An 18090-nucleotide genomic window follows, 5' to 3' on the forward strand; every position below is an offset into this window, starting at 1 on the left:
CCGATCCACCTACCCTACCAAGACAAGCAACGATGTGGTTGAAAAACCCAAGCCACCGCTGCGATGAGGTCGCTTGGCGTTGCCGAAGAGAGCCCCCATTCTTCACACATTGCCCGGCAAGCACCCCTCCCCGAGGTGAGGTGAGGTGACAGGACAAGACAAACCGCCACGATGCGGCTCATGATTGCTCTCTCGACGGCGGCCACTCTTGCGGCGGCCGCCGTCGTCAACAACAAGCGCGCTGCCATTGACGACTGTCTCCGCGACGCCGGCGTGCCCACGTCCACCCCGGGCACCTCCGACTGGACCATCGATACCCACGCCTTTAACCAACGCCTTAAGTACACCCCCGCGGCGATCGCGGCGCCCACCACCATTGAGCATGTTCGCCGGGCGGTCGAGTGCGCAGCCAGGGTCAGCGACGTGAAAGTGTCTGCCAAGTGCGGCGGCCACAGCTACGCGTCGTTCGGCCTGGGCGGCGAAGATGGGCATCTCGTGGTGCAGCTCGACCGCATGGATGCCGTAGAGCTGGACAAAGCAACGGGCATCGCCACCGTGGAGGCCGGCGCGAGGCTTGGGCACGTTGCCACGGTGTTGGTGAAGGAAGGCAGGGATTTCTCGCACGGCACCTGTCCAGGGTAAGTAAACCCACCGCCCCATCTGTTTTGTTATCCATCTGTCTGTGTCTAGCTTCAAATGCTAACTCGCCCCCGTTCACAGCGTCGGCGTCTCCGGCCACACCCTTCACGGCGGCTTCGGCTTCTCCTCCCACACGCACGGCCTCGCGCTGGACTGGGCGGTGGGAGCCACTGTGGTCCTCGCCAACGGCACCATCGTCGAGGCGTCCGCCACCCAGAACCCCTCCCTCTTCTGGGCCCTGCGCGGCGCCGGCTCCAACTTTGGCATCGTCGTCACCTGGCGCTTCCGCACCTTCCCCGTCCCCGAGACTGTCACCTCCTTCGAGGTCAACCTGCCCGCCTGGCGGACCAACGCGACGGCCCTTGTTAAGGGCTTTTCGGAGTTGCAGGATTGGCTGCTCTCCGGCGGCATGCCGAAGGAGATGAACATGCGTTTGCTGGGCAATGGGTTCCAGATGCAGCTGCAAGGGTTGTATCACGGGAATGCAGCGGGGATGAGGGCGGCGCTAGCACCGCTGTTGCCGCGGCTTGGTACCGGCATCAACGCGACGGGCGTGAGGGAGTACGACTGGATGGGCGGGTTCAAGCACTACTCCTACAGCAACGAGATCGATGTTAGGCGGCCGCACAGGCAAGCTGAGACGTTCTACGCCAAGAGCCTGGTGACGGGAGCCCTGCCGGAGAAGGTGCTCGAGCGCGTGGCCGAGTACTGGGTGACCAAGCCTCGCTCGCTGGGGATGGGCAGGAGCTGGTACATCCTGATCGACATGTACGGCGGGCCGAACTCGGCCATTACGCAGGTTCCCAAGGACGAAACGTCGTACGCGTACAGGGACCCCAAGAAGCACCTGTTCTTGTACCAGTTCAACGATGGCATCTTCTTTGGGCAGTACCCGGCGAACGGGTTTGAGTTTTTGGACGGGTGGGTGAGGACGTTTACGGAGGGTCTGGGCCAGGATTGGGGAATGTACATCAACTACGCGGACCCGAGGCTGGGGCGGTCAGAGGCCCAGGAGGTGTACTATCGGGAGAGCTTGCCCAGGCTGAGGCAGCTCAAGAAGCAGTTCGATCCGAACGAGCTGTTCTACTACCCGCAGGCCATCCAGCCGGCGGCTTGAGTGGTCGGGAGTCAGGTCCAGGCTTTGTATATACCTTCTTTTAAAAAAAGAAAATTGATCCATAGACCCCCCACTTCATCCTGAGCATGTTATTACTTCATATGATGCATGGGTGAATCTCTTGGAGGATGTCACGTAGTCAACCTCTCCGCAATATTAGTCTGGGAGAAGCCTCATGAATGACACCAAAATCCCGCCTCGGGCAGACAAGGACACAAAGTACCTACTCCTGAGTCTGAAATTTTGTGACGAGGACTTGATTCAATGTCTATGTTCTCTCTGTTCTAGAGTCCAAAATCTATTTTGCTGTTCGAATATTTATCATCGAAGGTCCATCCGAAGTCTACCAGAAGTCTAAGCTGACTCATCCAGCGCCGATCTATTCTCCATCTTAAGAGCTTTCGTTTTCCTTGACCAACACCAGGTTGTTCTTGCTCGCAGCATTGTGTTTGCAAACATTCTTTCCCCTGAACGCCAGTTCAAAGAACGAATACAGCTCAACCAGGCTGTAAGCAAGAATGGTTGGCAACATCAACACCCAGTGCATCAGGCCCCTCATGACCCCTCTCAGGCCCTTGTTGTAGCTGTTTCCGCCGTCCCCGGGCACCGGCAGGTTCCAGCGCACCAGGATGGTGGCGATGAGGAAGAAGACGTACTGCGTGCCCAGGAATATGAAGCACATGGCTTGAAAGACGGCATCGCTGACCAACAACCGATCGTGCGCCGGCGCGACAAGGCTGCTGGCGAGCTGAACGAAAATCGGGGAGATGATGGAGAAGAGGGGGCTGGCGCAGAGCACAAGCCCATAATAGGCAAAGAAGCGGGTTGCCCAGGTAATAGACAAGCACGCCGACGGCATGCGGTACGTCTTGACGATGAAGTAATGAAACACTTCGCCGGCGCCAATGGTCCAGCGGCGGACCTGCAAGGCCCACTCGCGGATCTCGTCGGCAAAGTTAGCCCCTGAGGTCGGACCGTTGATGGAGGTGAGGTTGAGCGGTCGGATGCGGATCTCGCGCCGCGTGACAATGGTGTAGCGTATCAGCGCGATGATGTCCTCCATCTGGTAGGCCGGGTGGGTGAAGGCGCCCTCTTCGAGCAGCTTGACGCTCAGGGAGTAGTGCGACATGGGGTTGATGTTCCAGGGGATCAGGACGCCCATGAAGAAGAAGGTGCGTAGTACGCCGGTGATGTCAACGAAAAAGGGCATGGAGGGGCGCTTATAGATGATGATGGACTGCCAGATGGAGGAGTGGCGGTCGTCGTCATCCAGTTTGCAGTACTCTGTCTCGAGCTCTAGCATGTATTCCGGGTCGAAGACGGCGTCACAGTCGCAGTTGGTAAAGATGTGCTCGTACTTTTCGTACCCGTAGTCGGAATCCTGACGCAGAATCTCCAGGCCTCGGCGACAGGCGTAGTTCATGTTGGAACACTTTCCAGGGATCTCTCCAGGGACGCCCGAGGGGTGGAAAGTGACAATGAGACGGAGGAATTTGCCCTTGTACCGTGCGTAGACCTCATCATGCTTGGCTTCCTTTTCGGGCGTGCCGCTTTCCATGCCGATGATGACGGAGATACGAGATGCGGCATCTTTTTGCTGCACTAGGGAGTCCAGGGTGGCCTGCAAGACACTCATGGGTTCCTTGTAAATGGTCATGGCGACGACGTGACGAACCGTGGACGAAGCGCTAGCCTCGGCGTCGGATGATTCCACATCTTGGGCCTTGACGGCCCGGAGCTTGGTTCGGCGGTTGATGACCACCGTTCGACGGATGGCGCAGATCGTGGCTATGAGCCAGATAAGCTGGAAGAGGCCGATGATGATGATGATGACAAGGTTGGTCACCTGGTTGACACCGGGAACAAACGGCATCCATATTGGAAACACAAGAAAGACAAAGATTGCCAGCAGAAAGAGCAAGTTCCAGCGAATGTAGCGGTTGGCGGCTTCGAGCTTCGCAGGATCGGCACCACCGTCCAGGTTGTCAGAAGAAGGAGAGATTGACGAAGTCATTGTGGAGAGGAGTTGGAGATTCGCTGCCACGCGATGTAGTCCATGAACACATAGAGTGTTCTTGATGGTTGATATATAGTTACCTCACGTTGCCAGCCTTTCAAGTCGAAAACGTCATCCTCTCGATCCCCACCACACCTCGGCTCCCATCAGTCAACCAGCTGAGTACACTATCATCGCAGAAACGAGACAGTTAACCTATTCTGGTCACAAAACTCAATATTCTCCTTGCTGTGGGATGCCTAGCCCCACAGGACGGCTGATCGGCCCCCCACCGACGAATCCACCCGGGCCGTTCCCGCAGCCGGTGTTTCTGGATAGAACACCGCCAAGAGCTGTGATTTGTTTCTGACTGCGTCTGATATTCATCCCTTGGAGTTGGGGGAGTTTGTTTTGGCCGGAGCTCCACCCCCTAACGTGAAGGCCGCGCCGCATCCAGGGGCGCGGTCCGACCAGTCAATGAACCACTGCCAGTGGCGTGTGGACAACCCAAAGCTGGACGCTAAATCATTATCAGGCCTCTCAACCGGGCTCGGTACCCGGGGGTGAAGGAGATGTTACCAAAGTGTACCGAGCATTGCCCGCACCCCTCCCCCCCCCATTTTCGCCCTGATGCTTCTGGCTCTTGGCGTCTGATCTAGGCCCCCCATTCGCTATAAATACGCTCGATTGCTCACTCCTGACGGCGAATCAGCGTGGTGATGTTAGGTGGGGTTTGCCGTGCTTTTCTTGATATCTCTGAGCTCCCTGCCACTCTGTCAAACCTCAGGACAAATCGCGGTTTCACTCGACAGGCAGACAAGTGGCGGTATTAATTGGGCTTTTCCCGATCTGAAACGCAGGACCCTATGTACTGTGTAAGCCCGAGCGTGCGGCCACCTCTTAGTGTACCTAACTAGTGCGCAAGCCACGGCCGCATCGAGTTACGGCACATGGCAGGGGATCAGATCCCCTTGAAACCTCGCAGGTCGTTCACCTCCTGGGTCATCACCTCCTGAGAGCCGTGTTTCGTGTTCACCATGCCTCGATATCTGAGGCGAGACGTTGGGTGTTGTAACTGCTGTCAGCTCCGGGCTATTCCAGGCCCGTGTCGCACTTGCAAAGTCCTTGATGGTATGATATGAACACAAGCCTGTCCGGCTGACACGACGTGTCTGGGCCTGATCGAGTTTATACAGCCGGAAAGGGTCATGTGGCGGCACTTGTACACAGTGTGGTACGATCCGGGTCTTGTCACTGTTGATGTCGCCAATCATGAAGGAGTTCAATCCATCTCTGACTCGTCATCGTCTTGGGTTAGGATTGTGACCTGTCCCAGCAGACCCTCCCCCTCTAGGTTGTGTCACATCCCCAACCCCACAACCAGTTCTTGGTAAGTAACGGCCAAAAAACTCGCATCACCCAGCGCCATCGCATATGCTATACCTTTCTCGATATCTCTCAAGCAAAATGTCCCTCGAGGTGGCTAAGGAATGTGCCTGCATATTTGTTGGCACTGGGGGAAGCACTTGGGAAGGTCGACGCCGGGACAGTTTCGCCTCACGCAGTCGTTGACGCAGTTAAGCTGGTTTGTTTATTACATTACATTGTCAGCATAATGACCTCGTCGTGGTCGCCTCGCTTTTGACTCACCCATTTTGGATCAGTCTGCCGCACCTCAAGAATGTTTGCCTTGACCTTAGCAGTGGGCAGGGCGGTGGCGATGGAACTGAAGATGGCGAGGAGGAACACTCGTGGATGCATGTTGTATTGACTTTTGTGCGGTAGAACAATCAACACTTAGTGAGGGACGCTGTTTTGAGGAATCTTGGATAAGGCCTGTGCTGAGGCGTGCGAGGTGTGAAGGTGACTACGGAACGAGGTGTCTTGATCGCCCTATTTTATATTCATCCTCCGTCTCAAGGGACCCACCCCACCTCATATCCTCAGGGTTCGTCTTTTCATTTCTCTGGTGTCGGATTGTGACCGCTACAGTCTTCTGGGAGGAGGAACATCCGCAAGGCTTGTTGATGAGACATCCGTCTTATCTCATCAGATGATCTGATAATCACTGAAGCAAAGATCTCTCGGGGGAGACGTCCCAGTGAAGGTAGTAAGTGAATACGCCGAGGCTTCCATATTGAGTAGGAACTGGAAAGGCCATGACCCCCCTCTTCATAAAGAGTCGGCCGCATATCGGGAAAATGTTCCGATGCCATAGCCCCTCCTTGTAGTGCCTTGAATTTTTGGTTCAAATGTGTTTGCAAGCCGTCAGCCATCTTGCGGTAAATCGTTCTCGTTCTTTTCATCACCCCACGATGAGTCTTTTTCCGACATTTGATAGATCCTTGTCTGTCCGGATGGCACCAGCATGTCGCGAAGGTTACTCGGCTTAAAGGTGAAGAAAGTCATGGTCGCCTTTTCTTAGTATCTATTAATAACCTAATTATTATGGAGGCTAATAAGCCCGGAGTGAACTTTATCCGGGATTCACTACTATTGAGATTTCCACCCTACCTAGATTGTTCTGATTCTCTTGCAGTATAATCCTCCTCAACTTCGTTTTTCGTTCTCGGACTTCGTAGAGAATAACTCCCCACAATCAAGGCACCCCCCGAGTGACAAACTCTTGCCGGTAGGTAGGTAAGGTGCTCACTGCGTTCTACCAGTTGGCTTGGGAGTTGGTCGCCACAGCACCTACGTTTAAGAGCCAGCGGGACATTGAAGGCATTTTCGTATAGACGCCTGGCCATGCAGCTTACAGGTACTTGAAGAGTCTAGATAACTGGCAATGTGGTGGTGTGAGATGGATTCTGTCGTCTGAAGATGGCAATCAACATGACATGAGAACGGCAATGAGGGTGGCTTTCCGGGAACCAGAGAAAGTGGTTATCATGGACCCCGTCCACGTCAGATCCGAGGGTTAATCTGAGACACTTGCAGATACTGCGTACACAAGCAATGCCACCAGATTTCGTCACTCATAAAGGAGCATCCTGCCCAGCACCAACCACTTTCATGGGTGCTGCAACATTGGGCATTAATTTGTGCGAATTTGGCCAAGCTGGGGTGCCAGCACACAATCGTGGGAAACCCCATCGGAGAAGCGCGCCTCAGAACGCCGCCTCACTTGTGTGTTGTGGTGCTCGCCTTTCCCTCCATCCCATGACCTACAGAACCCTCTGGCGTCATCCAGGTGGCTCATTTGCCTGATGATGAATCTGAGAGACCGTCTCATCCGGTTTGCCTTTGGTTGGGCTTTTTCGATGTCTGTGCCACAATGGCCGACGTCACGAATTAAGGGCTTGGAATGTCATATCCGGGCTGTGTGTGTCCTCGGTCCGTCTTTGCCTCCCGAACACCTCCTCCCCGGCTTTCTTGGAGGGGTTTTTGCGTAAGCCTACGGAGCAAATCTGGCAGGAATCAACGCAGTCCAGTGCAAGACATGGATGAGGTAATGGCTTGGTGAGGGTTGCAGGGGTGTGGCTTGTTACGGGTACGGACTCACGGGAGAGTGTTTCTGGGGAAGACCTGGCATGGGACTGTAACGGTGGAATGGTCCAATCCAAGATCTCCACTGGGTCGGCCGGTTCCGAAACCTACAGGCCCCATATGGAACCGTGGCGCTGGGGCGTGGAACCGACGTACCTGATTATACTACTAATCGGGAGGCCTCAATGCCCCAGAGGTCCAAGTATGGACAGCATCTCGACACTATCCCTTCTGCAACCACCCAAAGACCCGCAAAAAAAGAGCTACGGGTACCCTGGGCTGTTGTAGGTACCGAGGTAGGTAGCTGGGTACCAATGGCCTTGGTCATGCTGCAGTACGCCTATTCTCAATTGCGTCTCGAGGCCGCCGGATTAGGCCAGTTGTTTCTGCCTTGCACTTTCATAGACACCGTTCTGTCTGCGCCGCAACGGTACATGGGTCATTCCCGTTTGTTTCATGCCGTGTGTTGGTCCATTTCCGGCATGTCCATGCAGTCCACCGTGCCTCTCGAGCTCTCAGGGGGGTGAGATTCCTTACCGCGTCCTCGCCCTGTAAGTGGTTTGTTGGGCATCACCGGCTCCCTGAGCCGCCAGGCACTGTTATCCGATCGTCCGACTCCCAGGCCAAGCGCCCCTGCACGTGGTTTTTGTCGTTGCATCTCACTGTCCAATCTGGCTCGTGGCTCCGTTAGGTACTTTACCGCCATTCTACGGTGGTAGGGCAATGGTACCAGCGCAACGGCGCTAGACCTCATTGGACTTTGGAACCGGAAGAGCCATGCTGGATGGATTCGTGGCACGATACGAGCAAGCTGGGAGCAGCCATGCCGCACAGTTGGGAAGCTATCAGGGCGCAGGAGACGTGTCACGGCATCGGACATGGCTACAACAGACGTCAACATACGCGTTGGTGGAGAGTGGCACAGAGCGAGAGGTTCTGGTCCTCTCCGGGTGGCTGATCAAGGTACAAAATCCTTGCCATGGCATCCTGTGCCACATACTTGGCGACTGGCCGAGCAAAGGCCCACTTTTGCAAGCGGCCGCCTTATTTTTGCGCTCGGCTCTCCAGCGAAAAAATGAGGGACAATCTGATTTGTATGGGAACTTACATGCAAAACTGTGTGTGCAAACTACTACTTATCTAGATATTTTTGAAAAGATGTAATAACACTCTATTAAGTGCTAGACCTTTGTATCCTTTTGTGACAGGCGTAGTAGCTGTTGCAAGTTTGTCCAAGGCATTCTGTTCGGCGATCATATACTGTAGTACAAAATCGAACTGTCCCTCTGAAGTGGCCTGCCCCTCTTTTTTGCGCCCGCGTCTCCTAACGGAGACACGGCCGCTTGCAAAAGTGGGCCGTTGCCAAGTACCTAGGTACCTACCTGTTAGTTCTAAGACGCACGGCGCTGCATTCTGACGTACGCAGTACACGGCGTGGAATCTTATGTCCCTGCCAAGCGTCGGATTTCAAACGACGGGAGGCGGATGTTCATATCCCGCTTCCTTGATCTTGCCGGAGTCTGACCTCCTTCACTTAACCGTCCATTGCCTGTATTCCATTTCTTCGGTTCAGGGATGCATTCCAAGCTTTTTTCTTGTTCATTGTCTTGCTTCGCCCAAGGTTGCCTCCCATCCACATAATTACATCATCTGTAAGTGCAGAGCTGAACTGCGGAGCAAACACCTACCTCAGGCAGTCCCTGGCCAAAAGCCAGTACACAGGCGCATTACGGTTCTCCACATCGCTGGGCTGAGAGACCCGTAGGCGCCCATGGCACCGCCCTGGCCTGACCCACTCAGTTCTTAGCGGCAGCCCAACCGGTAGGTCTCGACCTCTGGGTAATTTACTGGCCAAGGCAAGGCGCCTTCCAGTTACCTGACTAAACTTAAGTGCCACGAATCTCGACGACCTCCCAACCATCTTCTCTTCGACAAGTATCTTCTCCATTGATCGATCAATTAGGAGTGCTTTTGCATCCCCATTACATTTCCAATGGCGGATCATGCCCTTGGGGCCTCAGAGGTACGTTGCGGCCCAGTGTTTGATTCCACTATGCTCGCGTCGCATCGCATCGCATCGCATCGCATCTCTGGACGCGCGTGGAGCCCTGTATCTCAATCGCGCGGAGAGCACCCTTCGCTTTTGTTGGGACCTGGAACCCAATTCGCACTGACACTAACTTGCTTCACTTCGTCGCCAGCATGAGAGCACAACGCCATCAACAATAAAAACACATTCCGACGATGACGCCTCAACAATACCGCCGGCGGTCGGCTCAGACAAGGCCAATGGATTCCGGTTGAACCTCCGCGATGCCCTCTCTCCCGACCAGACCAACGAAGACATGTACCATGTCGACAATAACAAATTCGCCTTCTCCCCCGGCCAATTATCAAAGCTGCTCAACCCTAAAAGCCTCGATGCTTTTTATGCTCTCGGCGGTCTGGCCGGTCTGGAAAAGGGACTGCGGACGGACCGCCATGCCGGCCTCAGTGTTGATGAGCAGACCCTGGACGGCTCAGTGAGCTTTGAAGATGTCGCGCCGAAAGGCGTGCCGAAACATGGCACCCTCGGCGACGCTCTCCCGACGCCCAAGACCGACGACGGCAAGGGCGCTCCAGGACCTGCCCACCACGTTGATACGAGCGGCCAGTTCGCCGATCGCAAACGCGTTTTCAAGGATAACCGTCTGCCCGAGAAGAAATCAAAATCCCTCTTGGAGCTGGCTTGGATTACTTACAACGACAAGGTCCTCATCCTTCTAACAGCTGCCGCTGTCGTATCCCTCGCCCTCGGCCTGTACCAAACATTTGGTGTCAAGCATGAGGGCGGAGAGGCCAAGATCGAATGGGTCGAGGGCGTCGCCATCATGGTCGCCATCTTCATCGTCGTCGCTGTTGGCACCCTCAACGACTGGCAGATGCAGCGCCAGTTTGATACACTCAACAAGAAGGCTGGCGATCGCACCGTCAAGGTCATCCGCTCCGGAAAGTCGGCCGAAGTTTCCGTCTTCGACATCATGGTGGGCGACGTCATGCACTTGTTCACGGGCGACATGGTCCCGGTCGACGGCATCTTCATCGATGGTCACGGCGTCAAGTGCGACGAGTCGTCGGCCACCGGCGAGTCTGATCTTCTCAAGAAGGTCCCTGCCGACCAGGTGTTCGCCGTTCTCGAGTCCATTGCCCGTGGCGCTCCCGCTCCGCCCGACGTGGACAAGCTCGACCCGTTCATCATCTCTGGCAGCAAGGTCAACGAGGGCACCGGTACTTTCTTGGTCACCGCCGTCGGCGTCAACTCCAGCTACGGCCGCATCATGATGTCGATGCACACGGATCAAGAGGACACGCCCCTGCAGAAGAAGCTCAACGTCCTCGCCGACCACATCGCCAAGTTCGGTGCCGGTGCCGCCCTCCTTCTCTTCATTGTGCTCTTCATCAAGTTCTTGGCCCAGCTGCCCAACAGCACTGCCACTCCGGACCAGAAGGGTCAGAACTTCCTGCGTCTGTTCATCACGTCCGTCACCGTTGTCGTCGTGGCCGTGCCTGAGGGCCTGCCGCTTGCCGTAACTCTGGCCCTCGCATTTGCCACCACCCGCATGATGAAGGACAACAACCTGGTGCGCGTGCTCAAGGCCTGTGAGACCATGGGCAATGCGACTACCGTGTGCTCCGACAAGACCGGCACCTTGACGCAGAACAAGATGACCGTCGTGGCCACCACCCTAGGGAAGAGCCTCAGCTTTGGCGGTACCGATGCCCCGCTCGAGGAGCCCGACGAGAAGGCCGAAAAGCCCGTCGAAATCACAATCCCCAACGTTCCGGTGACCGAGTTCGTCAAGAACCTGGGCGCCGCCATCCGCCATCTTCTCGTGCAGTCGAATGCCGTCAACTCGACCGCTTTTGAGGGCGAGGCTGACGGCGATAAAACCTTCATTGGCTCCAAGACCGAGGCCGCCTTGCTGACCTTCTGCCGCGATCACCTCGCGGCCGGGCCTGTCGACGAGGAGCGTGCCAACGCCAACATCGTCCAGGTTGTGCCCTTTGACTCGGCGGTCAAGTACATGGCCACCGTGGTCAGGTTGCCCGACGGTCGTTTCCGCGCCTACGTCAAGGGTGCTTCCGAGATTCTGCTCGCCCGGTGCTCCCGCGTTGTGTCTGACCCCGAGGGCCAGGATGAGATTGCCACTGCCGACATGACCGACAACGACCGCGCCATCTTCGCTCAAACCATTACGTCCTACGCCGGTCAGACCCTGCGTACCATCGGCTCGTCGTACCGCGACTTTGAGTCGTGGCCGCCCCCGGAGCTGGAGGGCATCCAGGAGCTCACGGCCGCCCAGTTCGACAAGGTGCACAAGGACATGACCCTGGTCGCCATTTTCGGCATCAAAGATCCTCTCCGCCCCAGCGTCATCGACGCCATCAAGGACTGCCGCCGCGCCGGCGTGACGGTGCGCATGGTGACGGGTGACAACATCCTGACCGGCCGCGCCATCGCCAAGGAGTGCGGCATCTACAAGCCCAGCGAGGGCGGTATCGCTATGGAAGGACCTGTTTTCCGCCGAAAGAGTGAGGAGGAGCTCAAGAAGATCGTGCCCCACCTGCAGGTCCTGGCTCGTTCGAGCCCGGAGGACAAGCGTATCCTGGTGCGGACCCTCAAGGAGCTTGGCGAGACGGTCGCTGTTACTGGTGATGGTACCAACGATGCTCCTGCGCTCAAGATGGCTGATATCGGCTTCGCCATGGGCATTGCGGGCACCGAGGTGGCCAAGGAGGCTGCGTCGATCATCCTGCTCGACGACAATTTTGCTTCCATTGTCAAGGGCATCAGCTGGGGCCGTGCCGTCAACGACTCGGTCAAGAAGTTCCTTCAGGTTTGTCCATCCAATGCGCTCTTCTCGTAAGGCGATTTCCGATGTTAACCTTTCGCTTCCCAGTTTCAACTCACCGTCAACGTCACGGCTGTCGTCCTCACGTTCGTTTCTTCAGTCGCCTCGAGCACCGAGGAATCCGTCCTCAACGCCGTGCAGCTCCTCTGGGTCAACCTCATCATGGACACCTTCGCCGCGCTCGCCCTGGCCACCGATCCGCCTGCTCCCTCCATCCTCGACCGCCAGCCCGACAAGAAATCCGCCGGCCTCATCAGCACGCGCATGGGCAAGATGATCATCGGCCAGGCCATCTGCCAGCTCGCCATCACCCTTGTTCTCAACTTCGGCGGCTCCTCGTTACTCAACTACGACATTCACAGCCCGGACCGCCTTATCGCTGAGCATGAGCAAAGACGCCTCAGCACGTTCATCTTCAATACCTTCGTCTGGCTACAGATTTTCAACGAGCTCAACAACCGCCGTCTCGACAACAAACTCAACATCTTTGAGGGCATCACGCGCAACTACTTCTTTATGGTCATCAATCTGATCATGATCGGTGGTCAGGTCTTGATCATCTTCGTCGGTGGCCAGGCCTTCAAGATCACCCCGCTCAACGGCAAAGAGTGGGGCCTGTCCATCGGGTTGGGTGCTATCTCGCTGCCGTGGGGTGCGCTAATCCGTCTCTTCCCCGACGCCTGGGCCGCGGCGCTGGTTCCGCACATCCGCATCCCGAGGCCCAACGTTTGGCCTTTCAACCGCAAGAAGCAGCAGGACGAGGAGAAGCAGCGGCCCGTGTCATCCTCGGAGGGAGAGAAGCAGGAAGAGTTTGCCGCTCCGCCGCTCAGGACGCTGACGAGCATCCGCGGCGCCCGCGCAGCGAAGCACGTCAGAAGGGGACTACACGAGTACGTGCACGATAGCAAGGCGAGGATGATGGGCAGGAGCAAGGTGAGCGTGGCTGCAGCCATGGCGAGGATGGGGGATGCGGCGAGCGGGCCGGGCGGTGGAGGCATCTTCGTTGAAGGGAAAGGGAAGGGGAAGTGACTTTTGGGGTTGGGTTGGAGCGGTTGATTTGCTTCTGCCCCTTCTCCCGGTCAGGGTCTGGTTCGGCCTTGCTTCGCAATGGCTTGGGAGGTCTTGTTTATGTGGCTTAATTAACTAATACCAACGCGCATAGAGAGGGGTCGGGCATACGGGTTGGTGGGAGTGGATGAGAAGAGCCAGGATTTGGGGAGGTGGCAGCGTTTCTTTTGTTTTCCCTTCGCATCTTGTTTGCTAGATACTATGGTGTACGTTGAGCACACTAATACCCGGCGTTGGCTTCGGTTTCCTTTGTAACCGTTTCATCAGTCAGATGTTGGTTTATGTGACCTGTGTGGCCGTGATTGTTGTTCCCCAACATGCATCCTGCCCCCCCTGAATTCAAGAGTACGTAGTGGTTTCGAAAACAGAGTCGGTCGAAACAGGATCGCGCGGATCCGATGGTCGTACCCCATTACATTCAGCATAGCACAGGCTGTGTTCCCGATCGGCAGTTGGAGTGGGTGGGGGGGTAACATGGGAGACTCCCGCTACGTCATTCTGCCGATCAAGATCGGAAATCGGGTAGCGATATCGATCTTGGAACGTCTAGATGCAAGAACACGGATGAGGTGAGAGGTGAGGTCATGAGCAGTAACCAACGACATCATGCAGTCTGAAATCATACATAATGGGTCGATCCCCGTTGAGGGTTAGGACTTATTAGCTAACCTCCATAACGCACACTCTTGGATACGCCCGAGACTCTGCAATCTGATACAGCACACACCGTTCATCGAACAGCATCCTGTTAGTCGATATCAGCATGTCTGACGCACAACAAGACATCCCCGAGGCCAACCCGCCGCCACTCCCATCTCAGCTTCCCGATAGCGTGCTCCAGCTCGGCATAAGAGCGTCGTCCACGCAGGACAAGCCGCTGGATGACCGCGACCGTGAAGCTGTGAAGGAGTTTCAGAGGGCTGCCAACTACATCGCTGCTGGTGAGTGAATTTGGTATTTCATCCACACAATCTAGGTCGCTTCGGCTCCTGCTCCCTTCTGCCTGGTTGTGTCCCCCTGCCTGTCCATTTTTCCAACGCGTCATTATTCACGACAGGAACGGGGGTTATTTGCTGGACTTGGTATCGCATCACACGGACGGGAGGGATGCTGATGGCTGGACCGGACAGCGATGATCTTCCTCCGCGACAATGTGCTGCTCGAACAAGAGTTGACGCACGACCATGTGAAGCCGCGGCTACTGGGTACGTCCGCTTTCCATCCCTTCCACCTCTCACCCCCTCAAGCTAGTAACACAAACAAACCAAAACAAAAAGGCCACTGGGGTACCTGTCCCGGCCTTACTCTCATCTGGTCCCATCTCAACCTGCTTATCCGTGACCATGACTTGGACATGCTCTGCGTCATCGGTCCAGGCCACGGCGCCCCCGCCGCGCTGGCCTCGCTGTGGATAGAGGGGTCGCTGCAGAAGTACTATCCAGGCGAGTATGATTGCAGCAGGGAAGGGTTGAGGAATTTGATTACGAGGTTTTCGGTGCCGGGAGGGTTCCCGAGGTATGGTTTTCTCCCTTTTGTTCAGTGAAGTTGTTCCTCAGGGCGGGGAAAACACCAAAAGGTGTTGTGTGCGTGCGCTGATCAGTTGGCGGTTACTTACAGTCACATCAACGCCGAGACACCCGGAGCAATTCACGAGGGTGGCGAGCTGGGGTATGCGCTTGCAGTGTCGTTTGGGGCGGTAATGGATGACCCGGATTTGATTGTGGCATGTATCGTGGGGGACGGAGAAGCCGAGACTGGCCCGACGGCGACGTGAGTGCAACACCTTTCGAACTTTTTCCATGTGGTGGCCCTATCTGACTGCCCTCCCTCGCCCAGCGCCTGGCACGCGATCAAGTACATTGACCCTGCCGAATCTGGCGCCGTGCTGCCCATCTTGCACGCCAACGGCTTCAAGATCAGCGAGCGTACCATCTTTGGATGCATGGATGACAAGGAGGTGACGTGCTTGTTCAGCGGCTATGGCTACCGGGTGCGCATCGTGGAGGACATGGCGCAGATCCAGGACGACTTGTACGCGGCCCTTGACTGGGCGGTAACGGAGATCCGCGCCATCCAGCAGGCTGCCAGGTCTGGGAAGCCCATAGTGAAGCCGCGCTGGCCTATGATTGTGTTGCGGACACCAAAGGTACCGAGGACCTACCTGCAGCTTGACCTGCCATCACAAAGCCGCCACCTATGCGAGTGCTAACGGTCGTCGCAACAGGGTTGGACTGGACCCAAAGAGGTCGAGGGCAAGATCATCGAAGGCTCGTTCCATTCCCACCAAGTGCCACTCCCGCAGGCAAAGACGGACGAGGAGCAGCTCGCTGCCCTGCGTGACTGGCTCTCGAGCTACCGCATCGACGACCTCCTCCAACCATCCGGCGCGCCAACCGACCAAGTTCTGTCGATCATCCCGCAGCGCAATGACAAAAAGCTGGGTCAGGCGCGCAGGGCACACGCCTCGTGCACCAAGCTCACGCCGATCGATTGGACATCCCTGGCCATCGACCCCCATGCTGATCCCCAGAGCAGCTGCATGCGTGCGGCCGGTGAGCTGCTCGACCATGCATTCCAGGCCAACCCGCGCACCCTCCGCCTCTTCTCGCCCGACGAGCTCGAGAGCAACAAACTGGACGCCGTCTTCCGGCACACGCACCGCAACTTCCAATGGGATCAATTCTCGCGGGCGCGCGGGGGAAGGGTAATCGAGGTGCTGAGTGAGCATACCTGCCAGGGGTTTATGCAAGGGTACACGATGACGGGCCGACACGCCGTGTTTCCGAGCTACGAAAGCTTCCTGGGGATCGTGCACACCATGATGGTGCAGTACGCAAAGTTTGTCAAGATCGCGAGGGGGGTGAGCTGGCGGGGGGATACCCCGAGCCTCAACTACATCGAAACGAGCACGTGGACGAGGCAGGAGCATAATGGGTTTAGCCACCAGAATCCGTCCTTTATTGGGGCCGTGTTGAATCTCAAGCCGGCGGCGGCGAGGGTATGTTGTTGTGTTTAACCTGTGCCCCTTCCTTTTCTTTTCTTTTTCTGTTTTTCTTTCCTCTCTACCTGAGCGGACTGCTCACTACTCTACTGCGACTTAGATCTACCTCCCCCCCGACGCCAACTCCTTGCTCTCCACCCTCCATCACTGCCTCAAATCGGTTAATAAAGTCAACCTCATCATCGGCTCCAAGCACCCCACCCCGGTGTACCTCTCCGCTTCCGAAGCCGCTGCCCACTGCCAGCGGGGCGCCTCGGTCTGGCACTTTGCGTCTTCCCCCGTCCTCCGCCCGAGCGGCTTTGGCCGCATCAGCGCCGGCACCAGCACCGAGGCCACCGAAGGGAGGCCTCTCCCCGACGTCATCCTCGTCGGCATCGGTGTCGAGGTCACCATCGAAGCGGTCCACGCCGCGGCCCTCCTCCGCGATGTCTGCCCGTCTCTGCGCGTGCGCGTGGTCAACGTCACGGACCTGATGATACTCGCTTCTGAGGGCAATCATCCGCACGCGCTCAGCCGGGAGGCGTTTGCGGCGCTGTTTTGCACCGCCTCCACGGCCGTCAGCGGGGGGGATCGGGTCCCGGTGCTGTTCAACTACCACGGGTATCCGGTCGAGTTGAGGGGGTTGCTGTTTGGAAGACCCGGGGCGGGGGATACGAGGTTGTTTCGAGTCATGGGGTACAGGGAGGAAGGGAGCACCACCACGCCGTTTGATATGATGCTGGTGAATAAGGTGAGCAGGTTTGATTTGGCCGAGGAGGCCATCAGGGCGGTCAATGAGGTGGGGAGGGAGGTGGAGCGGGGGAAGGAGGCGTTGGAAGAAGTGAGACAGAGGAGGGAGGAGGTGAAGGAGTACATCGGGAAATACGGGAAAGGTAAGCATCCAATGCCAACTTCGGTTCTATGGCTCTGGTTCATGAGTTGGCTGCTAACATGATGAACAGATCCGGATTGTATCTACGACATGCCAGCGTTTGGCTAGGTCGGCAGGGAAATCAAGTGGAAGGTTATCGTTCATGACATAGGATGATGAAAAGTTATATTCGCTTGCTCAATGGAGAACCTAGCAGAGAGAGTTAGGAGAGGCGAGGAGGGAGGGAGCTGATCAGATAGTCACCCACACACACACACACACACACCTATAGTCAATCCCGAGACGTACCTCCGTGCTTGGGTCATTACCATCGGGCAACTCAACCTAGCTTTACGACAGTAACTGCACCATGGTTCAAAACAATTGTGACAGCAAAAACGGATCCGCTGATGCTGCCATCAGCTAGTGCACCATATATACCTGCTACTGCAACAACAATCCTGCCGGCAAGAGAATAGCGGGACTCGGCTGTGAGTTGCATAGGATGTCGACAACCCAACCGTGAACATTCATATACAGAGCCCCATCTTCACCAGGACACTGCTACCTCACTACGGCATGAACGGCAATGCAGCATGTTTTGACAGCTGAAAGCACAGCCGGTGTGAATGTCAACGTCACTTCGCCTCGTTTCTTCTGCATGTGCTTGGCTCCTGTCATGCCCAGAGCCTACCAAATTGGGCCTCCTGCCTAACGCCATCTGCGGGAGTCAGGCCATAAAGCTCGACAAAGTTTGCCGCCCCGTCTTCTGCACGCGAACCATGCAGGCGAGTGCTGATGCCGGTGCTCTGGGCCCGGGCGCGGATCCAACGTTGATCAGCTGCTGGATGCACGCCTCACAGAAGGGAGAGCATGTAGGTTGGGTTCGGTGCGGCTTCGGGGCAATGACCGTTCCCAGGGGTGGCGTGGGGGCAGGGGGGGGGGGGAGGGGGGTCGAGGAATGCAAGCATGACGCACGGCAGAAGGCCTTGGAAGGATTATGATGCCTCCTCTCGGAACCTTCTGCGGAAACACGAA

At 56.6% G+C, this 18090-nt stretch overlaps 5 protein-coding genes across 5 annotated transcripts; 3 read left to right on the plus strand and 2 right to left on the minus strand.

The window, feature by feature from the left end:
• Positions 1-171: 171 nt before the first annotated feature.
• VTJ83DRAFT_2847 (uncharacterized protein) lies at positions 172-1756 on the plus strand (the record flags this gene model as incomplete). The annotated part of the gene is made up of 2 exons (XM_071009162.1): positions 172-638; positions 721-1756. 2 exons carry the CDS (start codon positions 172-174, stop codon positions 1754-1756), a joined length of 1503 nt encoding a protein of 500 aa, XP_070866728.1.
• A 391-nt stretch (positions 1757-2147) lies between these two features.
• On the minus strand, positions 2148-3770 carry VTJ83DRAFT_2848 (uncharacterized protein; the record flags this gene model as incomplete). Its single annotated transcript, XM_071009163.1, has 1 exon — positions 2148-3770. One exon carries the CDS (start codon positions 3768-3770, stop codon positions 2148-2150), a length of 1623 nt encoding a protein of 540 aa, XP_070866729.1.
• A 1465-nt stretch (positions 3771-5235) lies between these two features.
• VTJ83DRAFT_2849 (uncharacterized protein) lies at positions 5236-5513 on the minus strand (the record flags this gene model as incomplete). The annotated part of the gene is made up of 2 exons (XM_071009164.1): positions 5236-5334; positions 5403-5513. The coding sequence occupies 2 exons, from the start codon at positions 5511-5513 to the stop codon at positions 5236-5238; spliced, it is 210 nt and encodes a 69-aa protein (XP_070866730.1).
• Positions 5514-9234: 3721 nt separating this feature from the next.
• On the plus strand, positions 9235-13162 carry VTJ83DRAFT_2850 (uncharacterized protein; the record flags this gene model as incomplete). The annotated part of the gene is made up of 3 exons (XM_071009166.1): positions 9235-9264; positions 9443-12118; positions 12182-13162. The coding sequence occupies 3 exons, from the start codon at positions 9235-9237 to the stop codon at positions 13160-13162; spliced, it is 3687 nt and encodes a 1228-aa protein (XP_070866731.1).
• An 802-nt stretch (positions 13163-13964) lies between these two features.
• On the plus strand, positions 13965-17181 carry VTJ83DRAFT_2851 (uncharacterized protein; the record flags this gene model as incomplete). Its single annotated transcript, XM_071009167.1, has 8 exons — positions 13965-14142; positions 14332-14406; positions 14479-14716; positions 14819-14971; positions 15038-15347; positions 15426-16199; positions 16303-17074; positions 17144-17181. The coding sequence occupies 8 exons, from the start codon at positions 13965-13967 to the stop codon at positions 17179-17181; spliced, it is 2538 nt and encodes an 845-aa protein (XP_070866732.1).
• Between the last annotated feature and the right edge of the window lie 909 nt (positions 17182-18090).

Source organism: Remersonia thermophila, chromosome 3 (assembly GCF_042764415.1).
Source record: "Remersonia thermophila strain ATCC 22073 chromosome 3, whole genome shotgun sequence".
Taxonomy (NCBI): Eukaryota; Fungi; Ascomycota; class Sordariomycetes; order Sordariales; family Chaetomiaceae; genus Remersonia; species Remersonia thermophila.